We start from the raw sequence: 16,430 nt of genomic DNA on the forward strand, positions 1-16,430 counted from the left end.
TCCTGTGAGTGCAAAGCCCAGGCCGGTACATAGGGTTTAACCAAATCAGCTAGGGAGATCAGTGCCAGTCCATGAACAGTTTTATAGCCCAATAGCAGAACCTTAAAATCTGATCTTACAGAGACAGGCAGCCAATGGAGAGATACCAGAACCGGTGTGATGTGGTTAAACTTTCTGCTCTGTGTCAAAGGTCTGGCAGCAGCATTCTGAACTAATTGGAGACCCCTAATACTGGATAAAAATCCTAGGCCAAACGCCAGCTAATCAAATTGATGCCGATATCTTGCTGGAGCAAACACCATCATTTCAGTCTTATCAGAATTCAAAAGTAGGAAGTTACTACACATCAAGCCTCTCACTGATGCAAGGTAGTCCTCTAGTGTTTTTATAGAAGTGAGATTACCAACAGTTATTGGCATATACAACTGAAGTATCATCAGCATAACAATGAAAGGCAATCCCAAATTTCCGCAATATATGCCCAAGGAGTGCTATATAAAGAGAGAAGAGCAGGGGGCCCAAGACAGATCCCCGTGGAACCCCAAATTTCATATCACTAAGGTCAGAAGTAGTGTTATTGTATAAAACACAATGAGAGCGACTGGATCACCCACGCAGTGGCACTTCCAGTAATCCCAAAGTAATGCTCTAGCCTATCAAGCAAAACATGATGATCCATGGTATCAAATGCAGCACTAAGATCTAACAGCACCAACACCGAAGTGGTGTCTGAATCCACTGCAAGCAGAAGATCATTCACCACTTTAGTAAGTGCCGTCTCTGTGGAATGATATTTCCTAAAAGCAGACTGCAGTGGCTCGAAAAGATTATTCTCAGTAAGGTGGTCCGCAAGTTGCCATGAGACCACTTTTTCCAGAATTTTAGAACAAAATGATCGATTTGATATCGGCCTATAGTTTTTCAATACACTAGGGTCAAGATTAGATTTCTTAAGTAATGGTTTAATCACTGCAGATTTAAAACATTTAGGAACAGATCCAGAAGTTAGTGAGAGATTAACAATTTCCAGCACAGTCAGCCCAAGAGTGGGCCACAGGTCCTTAAACAGTTTTGTTAGTATAGGATCAAATAAACAAGTTGTGCTTTTTGTAGATGTCACGGGTTTCGTCAACTCACCCAGTGAGATACTATCAAATTCTGTAAATCTAGGCAACACCTCAGTGGTAGCACCCACTTCCATAGCAAGGCTCTCAAGGCTTATGTAAAAAAAAAAAAAAATCTGCTTACAATAAACACTTAAGAGCAACAGTAAGTCGTGGCTGTGGAATGTAAAAATGAAGTGTGTCGATGCATTGACTTGCCTGTTTCTTTCTGTGAAGCTGTCACAGCGGAAGGAGAACCTGCAGCAGTGTCAGATGGAACGAGACGAGGCTCTGACCCGGGAGAAGGCAATGGAGAAAAAGTTTCAAGAACTGGAAGTGGAAGCTGAGACAAATGCACATGCTAAAGAAGACAAATCCAGACAGCTCAAACTCATGGAGGTAAATTACCAGACACCTCTGTCACTCACGTCATAAAAATGAAAATGAATTTCAGTCCTACAGTAGGCCTGTGTTACTGCAACATTTACTGACCATGTTGATGTCATGGATGCATTGAGCAGGAAAGACTTGCCCAGCTGCAGATGGACCTGGATGAGGAGCGTCAGAGTGGAGACCAGCTGATAGAAAGGATAGACAGAGGAAGAGAGCAGGTACATGCACACACTCGACACATTTTCATTATCAGTGTTCACCTATGTCAGTGACCTACTGTTCCTGCTCACAGTCTTGCCTCTGTTCCACCTAACCTGCAACTAACCACTCTGCTCAGCCTCTTGTCTGTCTGTCACCCACCACTAACATCATGACAAGAACATGTGACCCATACAAGTGATTTTTCATATCTCAGTTGGAGATAGGGTTTTTTTTTTGTACATGTCTAGTATCTTTCTGGAATGTGGGTGTGTTTTCCTCCACTATCTACAGTAAAAATGTCTTAGTTTTACCTCTGGTCTGGACAAAGTGGAGGGTTTATTGCCTTGTAAGATGATCTTGCGTAATCACTCAGGAGCCTTCTTAATGCACCACCTGAGCCAAAATATGCAAGCTGCCAAATGTTTCAAGTGTTCAGGTTTGGAGTTTGTGATAATATTACGTACTGTAACTACATCTCCAGAACAAATGCACATCTTGTGCTTGATCTGGGTTTTTATTTCCTGGCAACCAAATGTTCCAGTTTTCCCTTCCTCTGTGACAAAGCTGCTGATGGAAGTACTGCGAGGTAGTAGTCAGATAAACTACATGTACCCTTAAGATTGTTGTTTGTTCATGCAGGACTGCTCACTAATCATACAGCCAGTGTTGGTTCTGGACCTTTTTCCTAGTTTTTTGTTCTTTTAATCTTGTGCGCGCATAAGTTTTCTTTGGAACAATAAGTTTGGTTTTCGTTCCTTTACACATTTGAAGCTTTGTTATTGGACACAAGTGATGGAAAGTTTGTGTCTGGGTGACGCTAACAGTTATTTTCAATAGTGATTAAGATATCAGTTATCTTTTGAATTATTTAGTTAATTGTTTGATCTACAAAATGTCACAAAGCAGTAGAGCATATGCATTACAATTTTCCAGAGTGTATTGTGACAAAGTCAAATTACTTAACATTTTTGTGATGTTGGTCTTTTAATATGTTCAATATGCTTTAAAATGATATGTAATTTGTTATGGTTTCCTCTTTCTTTAACATCTAAAACTGGTCACTTCCTGTAAAAAATTTCCTTTATTTTTCTTTGTTTTCTGAACTTTAAAGGTCATCATATCAAAAATGAACAGCATATGGGACAGCCCACTTTACCTCTCCGCGGCTCAATTACAGTGAGATGAAAAGGAGAGAATCAGAAAATCATCACATATAAGCCAAAGTTTGCCACTATAGTTTAATTGACTTGTAAAGCAACAAATGTGTTATTAAAATAGCTGGAAATTAGTTTTCCAATAATTGATTAGCCAAATAATTATTTCTGCATACGTCTTCACAAGTCTGATGTTTCCATGTGAAAAATTATTTTGAACAGGCCTTCATGTCTAGAATGATTTGACTCAGTGGCCTGAAAATGGGCTAAGAAAACCCACAATGATTCAAAGGTGGATACCACTGCACTGTTGTGCAGTTTTATATGATGCAATGGGTTAGCTTATTGGATTCAAGTTGTGCCACAGGATGAGTCATGGCTATTTTACCATTTTCAAGCCACTTATTTATACAGCGCTAAATCACATTGTAAGTCGCCCCACGTCATGATACACTAATACGATTTAAACCTCACCCACCCCCTGAACAAGCAAATTAGAAACAGTGGCAATGAAAAACTCCCTCATGCATGCTTTTATTAAACGAAGAAACCTCAAGCAGACCAGACTGTGTGAGGTGGCCATCTGCTTTGGCCATACTAAAAAAATAAAACAACAGGGAATTGTCGCCGAACATAGAAATGTTGCAGCTAAGCTAATATATCTAGTCCAATTTTCACAAACAGAAGAATTAGTGGTATACTACCAGTCAAAAGTTTGGACACACTTTATCATTCAGTTGAATAGGAAAGTGTGTCCAAATGTTTGGTAGCATATATGTGTGACATAGCTCAGCACCAAATAGAATTCAAGCATAAAAAGAAGTTAGGAACATTTAAAAAAAAAAGTAGATTTCTCCACTGTGACTTAACCGTAAAAATGTGCGACCTGAAGAAAAGCCTGTGAGATTTTAATTTCTGCTGGTTTCCCTTGATGAGGAGGTGATACAGCTTAAAAGGGACTGGTCCAAATTTTGAATAAAGTGCATAGCGACATGAAGAGAGGCTTAGCGTAGTCGAGTATTTAAATCTTTAAATGGTTTTCTAGTTAAAATTCTTGGCAGCGAGAGAGAAGAGTGGCCTGCTGATGAAGTGGCGTTGGTTCAGCATGAGGCTGAGGTGGGTTGTCTAGGCAACCCGGGAGCCTTTGCTCAGGCACAGCGGAGTGTGTCACACGCTGTGTGTGTGCTGTAGCATGTGCGTGGCTATGGGCTGCAGCAGAGGCAGCAGGATGAACACCTGCGTCTCTCCTGGCACCAGGTGCTCCTGTCCTGTCTAAATGAGAGTAATCTCCCCTCTCCTCTCCCACCGTCTCTTACAAAGCAGATTAGTTTCGCTGTATGTTCCAGTCTGCTGATTCAGCTCCCTCAAGCACTGCACTGGGTGCACCAGTTATAGGCTCCATCGTTCATCAGACCAGCCCGCTGTCATCCACTAATTGGCATAAAATATCACCAATTCTAAGCTCTGCTCACAAAGAAAGAACCATCACCACTGTATCGATTTGCTTTTCATACTCCCTGCCTTTGAACTCTCAGCATCAGTGAACACGGTGATGCTGATGATTCACTCTGTGCTCATTTAATGTGCAGTGAATAATTGACGTGACAGACTGTGCTGATTGGATGGATTTTGAATATGCAGCATGATGCAACTGCAGCTGGTACCTTACTGTAGTCAGAGTTACAATAAGTGCAATGCAGCCAAACTAGAAAATCCAGCCTTCAAATTATCTCTGGTCTGAGTATTAACTTTTCAGTTGTTCAGCCTGTGACTCACTTAACTCTCCAGTGATTTCTGTTTTGCGTGAAACTCAGTTAATAATTGTCATCAGGCCGCACTGATGACAGTGTCTGGACTCCACTTGACAGGTAGAGCAGATGAGGAATGAACTCCTGCAGGAGAGAGCTAGCAGACAAGACCTGGAATGTGACAAGCTGGCTCTGGAGAGACAGGTACACCATCTGCAGGAACCAAAGTACACACACACAGACGTTAACACTCCAGAGTCAGATACTGACCATAAAACATTTCATTTACCGTTGTCTCTTCATCATCCCCTTTCCCTGTTACATCAGCTTCCTTTCTGAATTTGTGGTAGTGCTTACAGACTCAAACATTTCACCACATCTGTCTTTTTAACTCTGTAGAACAAAGACCTGAAAAGCAGAGTGGACCATCTAGAGGGCACGCAGAAATCCAATAAAGAGGGCCTGGTGGCTCAGCTGGAGGATCGTGTCCATGAGCTGGAGCAGAGGCTGGAGAGCGAGGAGAGGTGAGGCTCACTCTGCACTGTGGGAAAACTTCAAAAGGAAACTGTCATAAAAAATAGAGTTTCATTAAGTTGGGTATGATATCCAGATGCTGAGGTTACAACCTGCACTGAGGCACGGAGGAATTCAGATGTTAAAGTTAGAGCTCATGTTACAACAAAAGTGAAGACTTCACTCTTTATCAAGCACTGTGAAATGAATGGTGTTGTGATTTGGTTCTATATAATGTGCCTGTCACACCTTGACGATTTAGCTAGCGAATGCTGACTTTTGAAAAATTTGGCGAATACACTGGCTATGGCGAATAAGTTATGCAGCTTTCACACCATGACAAATTAGCTAGTGTATGCCGACAGCCCCCCTTTCCACCGAGCAGTCCGGGTCGGTACAGCACGAGTCGGAACGGTTAAGTCTGGCTTGGCTTGCATGGGGTTCTGCTGGTAGTGGTTGGCGGAGAATGTAGATGTTGAGCACGCATCGTGTGCGTACACTGTTGTGTGACCTCTCCCCTCCACCTAGAGGCCAAACAGAGTAATTTAACTTTATTTTAGTTTTTTCTTCATGGATCATGAGATTTATTTTCATCACGTGCAGAATGCTGAAGAATCGACTTTTGCCTGTGGTAAACGCTGATGTGAATGAATGAAGTTTTAAAATAAGTAATTGTCTTGTTGTGGAACAAAGCCCTGGCGTTCTCTGGTTCAGGCTGAAAAATGCACCAGGGGCAGATAAACACAGAGGGACTTCTTTAAAAACATAACGCTTCTTCAGCCACGACAAGGAATTAAAGTATTTTCAGACATTGTTTTCCAAAATCAAGACACTTTATGTGGATACGTTTTCATCAAGCTGTGATGATGAATCTAACTGAAATGACATATGCAGGTTTCACTTTTTGCTGTTCAGCCAATCAGTGCACAGCAGCGGGTTAGCACCTCCCTTTTGTAACCGGTCCATTACTTTGGGTTCCCAGCTGAAGGGTACAGTATGGGTTGGTTATTTTTTGCCCATTGTGTTAACACACAGTACACCATTATATAGTAGTTTAAAGGTTCAGTGTTCTGTGGTCGTCCGGAACATGTCAAATACATATACATACATAAATATGCGTTTGAGATAAGTTACAAAGCAAGTTACTCATAGGTTTTAGGTATGCTAGACATTATCTTGATGTATTTCAACTTATGAGTCACAAGTAACGTCTGGGCGTGTGCATAACTTACCTATAACATGTCCCTGCAGGACATATGAGCCATATGCTGGCATGCGTCAAATATTGTGCATGCCCAAACTTTATCAGTGACGTCCCCGTACTATGCCCTATGCCAGCGTGTTTGAAAGGGCTCTTAACTTGTACAAAACTTACCCATAACTTATTAAATGTATGCCAGCGTATTCTCCGTATTTTTAATACGTCGGCATACGCAGGCTAAATCGTCAAGGTGTGATAGGGCCTTAAATGAACTACATTGAACTGAAAACCCTGAATACATTATGCATCAAGTTTATTCGGTAAATACCATTAGTACTAGTCCTATTACCATATTTTCCAGAGTGTTTGTTTGTTTGTTCTTCTTTTAGTTTGGGAGGTCTTGTGACTTGTCTTCCAGTGCAATTTATAGTCTGGAAAGTACAGAGATAGACATCATTTCATGAGTGACAGTGTTTTAATAAAAAAATGTGCTGATAAATTTGTAAAGAGTCAGCTCTGCTTTAATACCCCCATCACACATAGCCAGAATCACAGAGTGGCATCGGATTTATGAATTGGCGCACATCTGAAAAGCGTTGGATTTCAGTTCGCGGAAGTTGACACAGTTGGTCAAAATCAGCCGGCAGCCCAGAGTCTGATGCACATGTTCAAAACTCTCCAAGCACCGCCGAGATGGGACACCTATCCGACAGCGGTCCATGTGTAATCTGACGACCATCTGACTGCAATTTACATATTCTAACAGTATCAAAACAGCATCTGAAACAATCTGATCGTGGGTGATTGAGTTCTGAGATCGATCGGTCACAGCAAAACCTGCCAATATGCTGCGCCATATTTGTCCATGTCCACTGGACTCCGGCCAGGGAGAGCGAAGGAAATGTTATCTAATAACATGTATGTGGCACTGTGCGTGCGTCAGAGGCTCGGTGCAGCGCCACAACACAGCTGAACAGGATGCCACCGCCGTATCGCACATATTATTACACGTACACCTCCTAAGTCTGTAGCAGGTATGATGTGGAAAAGTTTGTCCAGCACATGACAACATAAATAAACATGTAACTCACCTCCGGTACCTCACCCTCCACAGTGTAGCACAGACAGCTGGTCAAGTCCCTTTCACCCAGCTGCGCTGTGTGCTGGCAACGTTATTAGATGACAAATACATATTCCATGTCTGGTCTGAATAAATCCCATGTGAAGCGCCGTCCCACACCAGTAATCCAACTGCAATTGTGTTCAGATGCGTATCAAGTAAGTAAGTAAAATGACAAGTAATCAAGTAAAATGACAACAAAAAAGAGTTTAAAAAAGAGAAAAGAGAAAGTCCACTGGCTGCATCTGAAAGTTGCTCACATGTGGGAAGTTGGCACACTGCCAGCACAGTTCAACAGCAGTTACAGAGTCCAGCCGGACAAATAAAATCTAGCAATGCAAGTATATACTGATCAAACGCCTAAAAGGATTTTTCACTGGACTAACAGCAGGTGATCACTGACAGCTGTCAGCCTGTTTGTGCGCTCTCTGGATGGACAGCTCCTGTGCTTGTGCGCATGTGTGCCCCCCACATGTGCACGCTGCGTGGCTAGTACAGCGTTTATGAACACATATACACGCAGCTGAGCGAACATTTTGGCCACACACTCACACACTGCTTTGATCACCTGTTCTACACACGCAGCTGCACGCGTGTGTTCAGCCATTGTGAACACACATGAAATATGTTTGGGCTGCATCCTGCAGGTGTACATGAGCCAGTCTGGATGCATTTGGACCACGACTGACCATACCTCTTTTCCTCCCGACTGCGTCGGATTATGGCAATATTTGCCATGTCAGAATGCGTCCTCCACATTCTTGCTATGTGTGACGGGGGCTTAACTCTTTGCATGTAGATTCAGGTAATAATGGAATGATATTATTACATGGAATGATATGCAAGATTTTGTGTATAACGGCGATGCATCGTGTTGCAGAGAGCGTGCCAACATGCAGCTTTCAAATCGAAGGTTAGAAAGGAAAGTAAAAGAGATGATGATGCAAGTGGAAGAAGAACATCACTCAATGCAAGATCAAAAGAACCAAGTATGTCACGCACAGCACAGTAACACTGACCCTCATTTCTGTCTTAAATTTCTGTTTAAAAAAGAATAATGTGAACTAAATAACAAAAATGTAGGTCGATTTATAAAACATACTCAGACTATTGATTTGTTCTCAAATATGTGACACTTTATCAGGATTATTGTGTGTGGGTGTGTGCATGCGCGTGTGTACATGGGGTAAAATAAGTATTGAACACATCATCATTTTTCTTTCTAAAAGTGCTATTGACGTGAAATTTTCACAGATGTAGGAAACAAACCAAGTCATCCACACATACAAAGAAATCAAACCATAAATAAAGTTATGTGTAATAATGTGAAATGTCACAGAGAAAAAGTATTGAATACCTGAAGAAAAGGAGGTGTGAAAGGGCATGGAAAGCCAAGACACCATTTGAAATATGTCAGTAATTACAAAGCAATCCTGCCCCTTGTCTGTGCAAATTAATATCAGCTGATTCAGTCACACCTGATATAAATAGGTGTCTCATTACCAAGGTGTCACACAAGAAACATTTTATGATGGGTAAAAGCAAAGAGCTCTCAAGATCTTCACAACCTTATTGTTGCAAAACATACTGATGGCTTTCGTTTAGCTTTTCTGTATGTAAATCCCATTTCCTTTAGGCGGTTTCTTACAGTTCGGTCACAGACGTTGACTCCAGTTTCCTCCCATTCATTCCTCAATTGTTTTGTTGTGCATTTTAGATTTTTGAGACATATTGCTTTAAGTTTTCTGCCTTGACGCTTTGATGTCTTCCTTGGTCTACCAGTATGTTTGCCTTTAACAACCTTCCCATGTTGTTTGTATTTGGTCCAGAGTTTAGACACAGCTGACTGTGAACAACCAACATCTTTTGCAACATTGCGTGATAATTTACCCTCTTTTAAGAGTTTGATAATCCTCTCCTTTGTTTCAATTGACATCTCTCGTGTTGGAGCCATGATTCATGTCAGTCCACTTGGTGCAACAGCTCTCCAAGGTGTGATCACTCCTTTTTAGATGCAGACTAACGAGCAGATCTGATTTGATGCAGGTGTTAGTTTTGGGGATGAAAATTTACAGGGTGATTCCATAATTTATTCCTCAGAATTGAGTGAGTCCATACTTTTTTCCCTCTGCTTGGTCTAAAAAAGTAACCATTACTGACTGCCACATTTTTTTTTCTTGATTTCTTATAGTGTTTCTTAAAGCCAGAAAGTTGCCATTTGAAATGACTTTAGTTTTGTGTCATGTCTGTGTCTGCTTTTTTTCTACAAAATTAAACAACTGAATGAACATCCTCCGACGCCAGTGATTCCATAATTATTGCCAGGGGTTGTAAATGTTCCAGTGAGCACAAGGTACAAAAATCCAAAAGTGGAAAGAACATCATCTCACCCTAAGCCGGCCATGACCAGGTATTTCTTGCAGGATTTCTGACCGAGGACTGAAACGAATTATCAGAAGAGTTGTCCAAGAGCCAAGGAGCACTTGTAGAAAGCTTCAGAAAGACCTGGAATTAGCAGGGGCAGTTGTTTCATAGAAAACAATAAGTAATGTATTCAACACATTGAAGCTCATTTAAAGTTTGCTGCACCTCTGAAAGAGGTAGTATGATTGATTTGTTCCGGTTTATAGTGCAATGAGTGATTACAGAGAATTTATTAATTGAAAGTTTCCTGGAGTGATACGGGTTCCATTAATAAACAAGTCTCATCTGCATACAGACTGATTTTGTGTTGTGTATCCGCAACCTGAATTTCTTGGATTTTACTGTCTTGACTTATTGCTGCTGCAAAGGGTTCAATGAAAATAGCAAAAAGAGAAGGCGAGAGTGGGCATTCCTGGCTGGTCCCCTGGTTCAGTGTGAAACTTGAAGTGATTCCATTTGTGAATATGGTGGCCCTAGTTGACAGTGTTTTAAACTAGTGAATGAAGGATTCTCCAAACCCAAATTTGTGTAAAGTGCTGAATAAAAAGAATCAGTTTACCTTATCAAAAGCCTTTTTCTGCATCTAGTGATATAATGATAGTTGTAAGTTGCGGTTGCTGTATGTATGCAGTCTATATATACAGAGGGATAGAGTCTGTGTACATGACGCTCTGCAGAACAGCGTTAAGTGTTTTTTGTCGTGTGACATTTCGAGCCAGACCACCTTCATTATTTTATCCATTTGAAGTTTGTTTTATTTGTGTGCAAATGATGCTATCTTACAAAACCTCACTCTGTACACATTTGAAATTACTGTACGCAGTGTCGCTATTCAGCGGCCTTCTCATTTGTGATGCAGATACAGACACTTGATTGATACAGTCTGTGGACATAAGCAGCGCAGCTTGCTGAAATGTCTGTGATTTATGGAAACAAGTACGCATGTGTGTGCATCAAACCCTTCCATGTGTATCGCACGGTTCAATACAAGTACATGTGTTGTGACAACCCTAATATAGATAATAATAACATTCTCTTAAGAATGTGTGAAATTTTGACTCACTGGGTGCAATGTTGCAAACACAATATTTCAGTGAACTGAATAGGGTTGTGTCAGATTGGCGAAATGTGCAAAGCTGGTGGGTGTGCTGTGATTCAGTATCTCAGGAAAAAGAGAAGGAAATACGTAAGGATGTGGTAATGTCATTAGGGGAGGATGCCTCATCTTATGCTACAGTTAAACGCTGGTCAGCCGAATTCAAGAAAGGCAGAACAAGCCTTGAAGATGGAACAAGATCAGGAAGACCCTGAACTGCCACCTTGACCAATATGATCCAGAAGATCCATATGATACTCGCTGACAGAAGAGTAAGTGAGCATCACATAGCCAGTAGTTCATTCAGTTCTGCTGGAAGAACTGGTAACGATGAAACTTTCAGCATGATGGGTCCCAAGGCTTGTCACAGCTGATCAGAAACTCACAAGGTTCGTGATGTCCCCAACCCCCTAAAAACACAAAATTTTGCACAAACAGCTACATAATCGTTTTCTGTCACCTATTTTTATTAACCTTTTCACACAATTCACAGGCCTGTATATATAATAATATGAATGAGGTGTACATTATTTGGAAGAAAGTCGAGGTGTAACTGACTTTAGCCCACTAATTCCATCCCTGTCCCCTGCACGCCCCTCCCCTTTCCCATTCTCACACTGCTTCTGTGCACTTTCTCAGCAAGTAGGAGTGCCTGCTGCTACAGGGGATGCACTTTTGGCAGCATGTACAGCCTCAGGTCTTCTAGAATAAGGGTCCACAAGCTTAGCGCACCTATCTTTGGGCACTTTTGCCCATTTCCCATTGCAGCACCTCTCAAGTTCCATCAGGTTGGATGGAGACCATCGGTGCACAGCCATTTTCAGCTCTTTCCAGAGATGTTCAATCAGATTCAGGTCTGGGCTGTGGCTGGGCCACACAAGGACATTCACAGAGTTGTCCTGAAGCCACTCCTTTGATATCTTGATTGTGTGATTAGGGTCATTGTCCTGCTGAAAGATGAACTGTCACCCCAGTCTGAGGTCAAGTGCACTCTGGAGCAGGTTTTCATCCAGGATGTCTCTGTACATTGCTACATTCATCTTTCCCTCAGTCCAAATTGTCTCCCAGTTCCTGCTGCTGAAAAACAACTCTATAGCATGATGCTGCCACCACCATGCTTCACTGTAGGGATGGTGCCTGGTTTCCTCCAAACATGACACCTGTCGTTCATGCCAAAGAGTTCAGTCTTTGTCTCCTCAGACCAGAGAATTGCAAATTAATGTGGGGATTCTGTCTCTCACAGTTGAATTGTACCTATGATAAATATTACAGACTTCTCCATTCTTTGTAGGTGGGAAAATCTGCAAAATTGACAGTGGATCAAATACCTGTTTGATACGTGTGTGTTCTAAATAATAGCAGGGTGTTTTAAAAATAGAGTGAGTAAAGCTAAAAAGAAAATTGAGTAAAGCTCAAAATCCTTATAATATCGAATTTGTTATTACGTTGCAGAAACTAAAGAAAAAGGAATATTTGGCTGTTCAAAAATAGCAGTGTCTGCATTTTTTCTTTCTGTGAAAATACAGGTCTCAAACTCATGGCCCTTATTTAAGGATGAAGGCAGCAAATGTTATACAGGTTGGTTGTAGTGCATTTCTTCAAAAGAGCAGCGTTCTTTGATTAACTGGTTGATTGGAGATGGAAAAACATATAAAGAAGTGCAGAAAATAATAGACTGCACAGCTAAAATGATCTGAAATGCTTTTAAATGGCAACCAAAACCGAAAGATGTGGAAGAAAACTGAAAACCACCATTCACATGAATTGAAGAATAGACAGAATGTCAAAGACTCAGCCAGTGATCAGCTCCAGGGTGATCAAAGGTTTAAAGTTACCTGTGAGTACTGTAACAATTAAAAGAGGCCTGTGTGAAGCCAAGCTATGTGGGCAAGAAGTCCCCACAAAGTTCCATTGCTGTAAAAAAAAAAAAAAACGTGTTGAAGGGGTTACAATTTGCCAAAGAACACTTTGACTAGCTTAAAGAGAAATGGCACATTTTGTATATTTTGTGCATATTTTCTAAGAAAACTGATGACGTGTTAAATACTTATTTTACCTGCTGTTTATAAATATCATGGTTATCCCAAAATATTAGTAATTTACTAATACAGCCTATTTACCCAGTACGCCCTAGTTTGTGCTCAGATTATGCACAGTGTAAATAACAAAGTAGATTTGGGCACGCCCTAAATGTGAAATTTACTACCAAATAGGAGTCAAGAAAGTAGCGAAACATACCAGAAAGTATTCACATTTAAGAAACTGATATCAGAGAATTTGGATGGTTATTTAAAAAAAAAGAGTTTTAACAGTTAATCGATTAACAAAATCATTGTCAATTTATTTAACTGATTACAATCAAGTAATCAATTAATTGTTGCATCTCTAGTGTACAGTGTTTAATGAATTAGCACAGACCATGAATATTATTTTTAACATTAGCTTTGAGTTTCTTGTTTTTTGTTATGATGATCTTTAGCCTTTAAACCATCTCTGTGTTTTGCTTTGTTTTTGTTTTTTTGCTTTATTTGTTTTTCTGGCAGTTGAATTTACGTCTTAAGGCCCTGAAGAGGCAGATGGACGAGGCCGAGGAGGAGATCGACCGACTGGAGCACAGCAAGAAGAAGCTGCAGAGAGATTTGGATGAGCAGCATGAGGTCAATGAGCAGCTCCAAAGCCAAATGAAAGTTCTGCGAAATGAGATCAGGTAATGACATCATCTCTGAAACACGAAAACCTACTTCTGAATAAAAATCATCTTAAAATTGGTGTGCCCATATTCTCACGGGCACCTATGTGCGATGTCATTATCACAGACGTAAGGCCACCTCTGTGCCGCTGCTCAGCAACCTGGACGATGAAGATGATGATGATGATGACCTGAGCACCGATGGAGAGACGTACTTCAGCTCATCGTTGATGTACAAACGCTCGGCAAGTCAGGAAAATATATCCGCGTAGAGTTTGTAAATAAACATGTAAGCCACTGTAAATCTATTTTAGTTGCATCTCAGTTGGACCAAATTTATCTAAAAATATTTGTTGCCTGTATTTTTGTGGAAAAAGATGTAAAGATCACCATGAATGCTGGGAGAGTTACCATCTTCACCAGGCAGATTTAAATGTTTGTCTTTAAAGGAAATGTCACAGTAGATTAACTTAAGTACAAAACACTTGTGTCCATAAAATTTACTCAGTATTATTACACCAGATTTGAGCTGACTGGATTAATTAAAAAAAATAGAAGTTGTGGTATTTTAGCATGCACTGTGTCTCCATTAATTAAGATATACTGATTTTAATAAGTAATTAGTACATTCCCACCTGAAGTGTTATCTCTGTGTGTTAGTGCTAATCTAATTTCTTTGTGGTTATTCTAGCGTTAGTAAACTTGAAAACATACCAGTTATTGCACTGTAAAGCATCCAGTACTGCCTTTGTGAACAATATGAAGGTATTAACCCAAATGTTTTTATTTCTATCAAATACGATATTACATGCTCAATTTACATGTTGTAGTAACAGATATTTTACAGTTACTGTCATACACACACACACACACACACACACACACACACACACACATACATATATATATATATATATATATACACACATATATATATATATATATATATATATATATACACACATATATATATATATATATATATGTATGTGTGTGTGTGTGTGTAAAATATATTTACTTTTTGTGCTGAATACACAAAATGCTGGCTCAGTGAGAATTTGATGGAGGAATGCTTGAGCGACTTTGCACACATCTGTTTTTATATAATTTTATATCATCTGATGATAAATAAGTTACATGGAATTCTTTTTAATTTTACCACGCAGATTTCTCTACTAATAGTGACGTAAAAGTATTTTTTTAAATACATGCTTCATGTGATCATGTTGCGATATTATTTTTTTTCTAGCTTGTGATCAACTCTAAATCAGATTTCTAATATTTACAGCACTGATTGAAACTGCAAATATAATACAATTTCATATCTGAACAAAGCTTTTCACTGCACATGGGCTATGACTTTAAAAAGCTCGCACCCTCTGGTGACTTTTCTCTGTGATCAGTGCTGATACTGAACACAGAAGTGTTTTTGTTGACCTCATATGTTTGAAATGTACATGTTGTGCCTGTAAAGATGTGGGCCTGTTTCCTTTAAACTGGACGAGATGAACTGACAATCAATCTTTTGTTACACTGTGATGATTTGTGTTCTGTTGGCTCTGTGTTACACATGAAGGAGAGAGTGGGTTGAGACAAATTCCTGCCACTACCTCTCTGTACACATTATATTTCATAAATTTTGTGATTAAAAAAGTTTCTCTCTGTTAATGTATGTTTTTCCTTTGCAAAATAATCCATGACTTGATGTGATTTCTAGATTTTTGTGAGGAAAGAGAAACAGTGGCATGGATCAAGAATTTGGTCTTTTTCAGCTTTCTTCTATTTTTGTGTATCTCAGACATTAAATTGTTTGATTACCCACCTCAATAAATAAATTAATTAATTAATTAATTAACATGAAAGAAAAGCAACTCAAGTAAACACAAAATACAGTGCTTCAATGTTTATTTTATTTATAGAACCAGGCCTTTGTAAATCTGGTCATTACTCTGAGTTGAACCTAAAGTTCAACTGGTTTTGTTGCAAGAGAATGATACAGAGCAAAAGAGCAACTCTATATCCATCCAAGTTACTCTGAAAGAACAATGGTTGAAGCAGTTCTGACTTGAACCCTATTGAGATACTGTAGCAAGATATTAAACTGACAGCTAATGATTGAAAACACCCCAGTGTCACTGAACAAAACTGGTTCTACAAAGAAGATTTGGCCAAGAATCCACCACAGCAATGTGAAAAATTGCTCTCCAGTCATCAGAAGCATTTGGTACCTGTTGTTGCTTCTAAAGGGTTCATGCCAAGTTATTACATTTACAGTTGTACTCAAAGGTTTTTTTTTTTGTTTTGTTTTTTTTTTTGGCCATTTTTCAGAGAATATGAGTAACATAAAAACTTTTTTACACTCATGGTTAGTGGTTGGGTGAAGCCATTTATTGTCAAACAACCATGTTTATTGTTTTTAAATCATAATGAAAACAGAAACTACCCAAATGACCCTGATCAAAACTTTACATACCCCTGTTCTTAATACTGTGTATCGCCCCCTTTAACATCAATGACCGCTTGGAGTCTTTTGTGGTAGTTGTGGAAGAGGCTCTCTGATGGTGAAGCTGCCACTCAATATGTCTTGGACTTTATTTAAATCAGTTATGAAGAAATAAAAACAGTATGGCGCTCTATGGTAGATCTGCATGGAGTAGATAGTTCTCAAAAACTGAGCGACTGTGCAAGAAGAAGTGAGGAAAGTCATCAAGATATCCAGACAACCCAGAAGAAATTGTAGGCTTCTGTGCCTGTGATTGGAAAAATTGTGCACAGTGCAAATTTTGCA

The 16,430-nt window shown here is 39.8% G+C and overlaps 1 protein-coding gene across 2 annotated transcripts in view; it reads left to right on the forward strand.

Moving 5' to 3' along the window:
* Nucleotides 1–14,199, forward strand: part of cgnl1 (cingulin-like 1) — a 91,472-nt gene extending 77,273 nt beyond the window's left edge. The window contains exons 13-19 of one of the 2 annotated variants that reach the window (XM_034189976.1): nt 1,341–1,502; nt 1,625–1,714; nt 4,720–4,803; nt 4,999–5,123; nt 8,314–8,422; nt 13,497–13,660; nt 13,770–14,199. In XM_034189976.1, coding sequence (XP_034045867.1) covers nt 1,341–1,502; nt 1,625–1,714; nt 4,720–4,803; nt 4,999–5,123; nt 8,314–8,422; nt 13,497–13,660; nt 13,770–13,914 — 879 coding nt within the window. In that variant the 3' untranslated portion in view covers nt 13,915–14,199. The remainder of the gene's footprint in view (nt 1–1,340; nt 1,503–1,624; nt 1,715–4,719; nt 4,804–4,998; nt 5,124–8,313; nt 8,423–13,496; nt 13,661–13,769) is intronic. The other variant, XM_034189984.1, reaches the window with a different exon arrangement.
* Nucleotides 14,200–16,430: the final 2,231 nt, after the last annotated feature.

Source organism: Thalassophryne amazonica, chromosome 2 (assembly GCF_902500255.1).
Source record: "Thalassophryne amazonica chromosome 2, fThaAma1.1, whole genome shotgun sequence".
NCBI lineage: Eukaryota > Metazoa > Chordata > Actinopteri > Batrachoidiformes > Batrachoididae > Thalassophryne > Thalassophryne amazonica.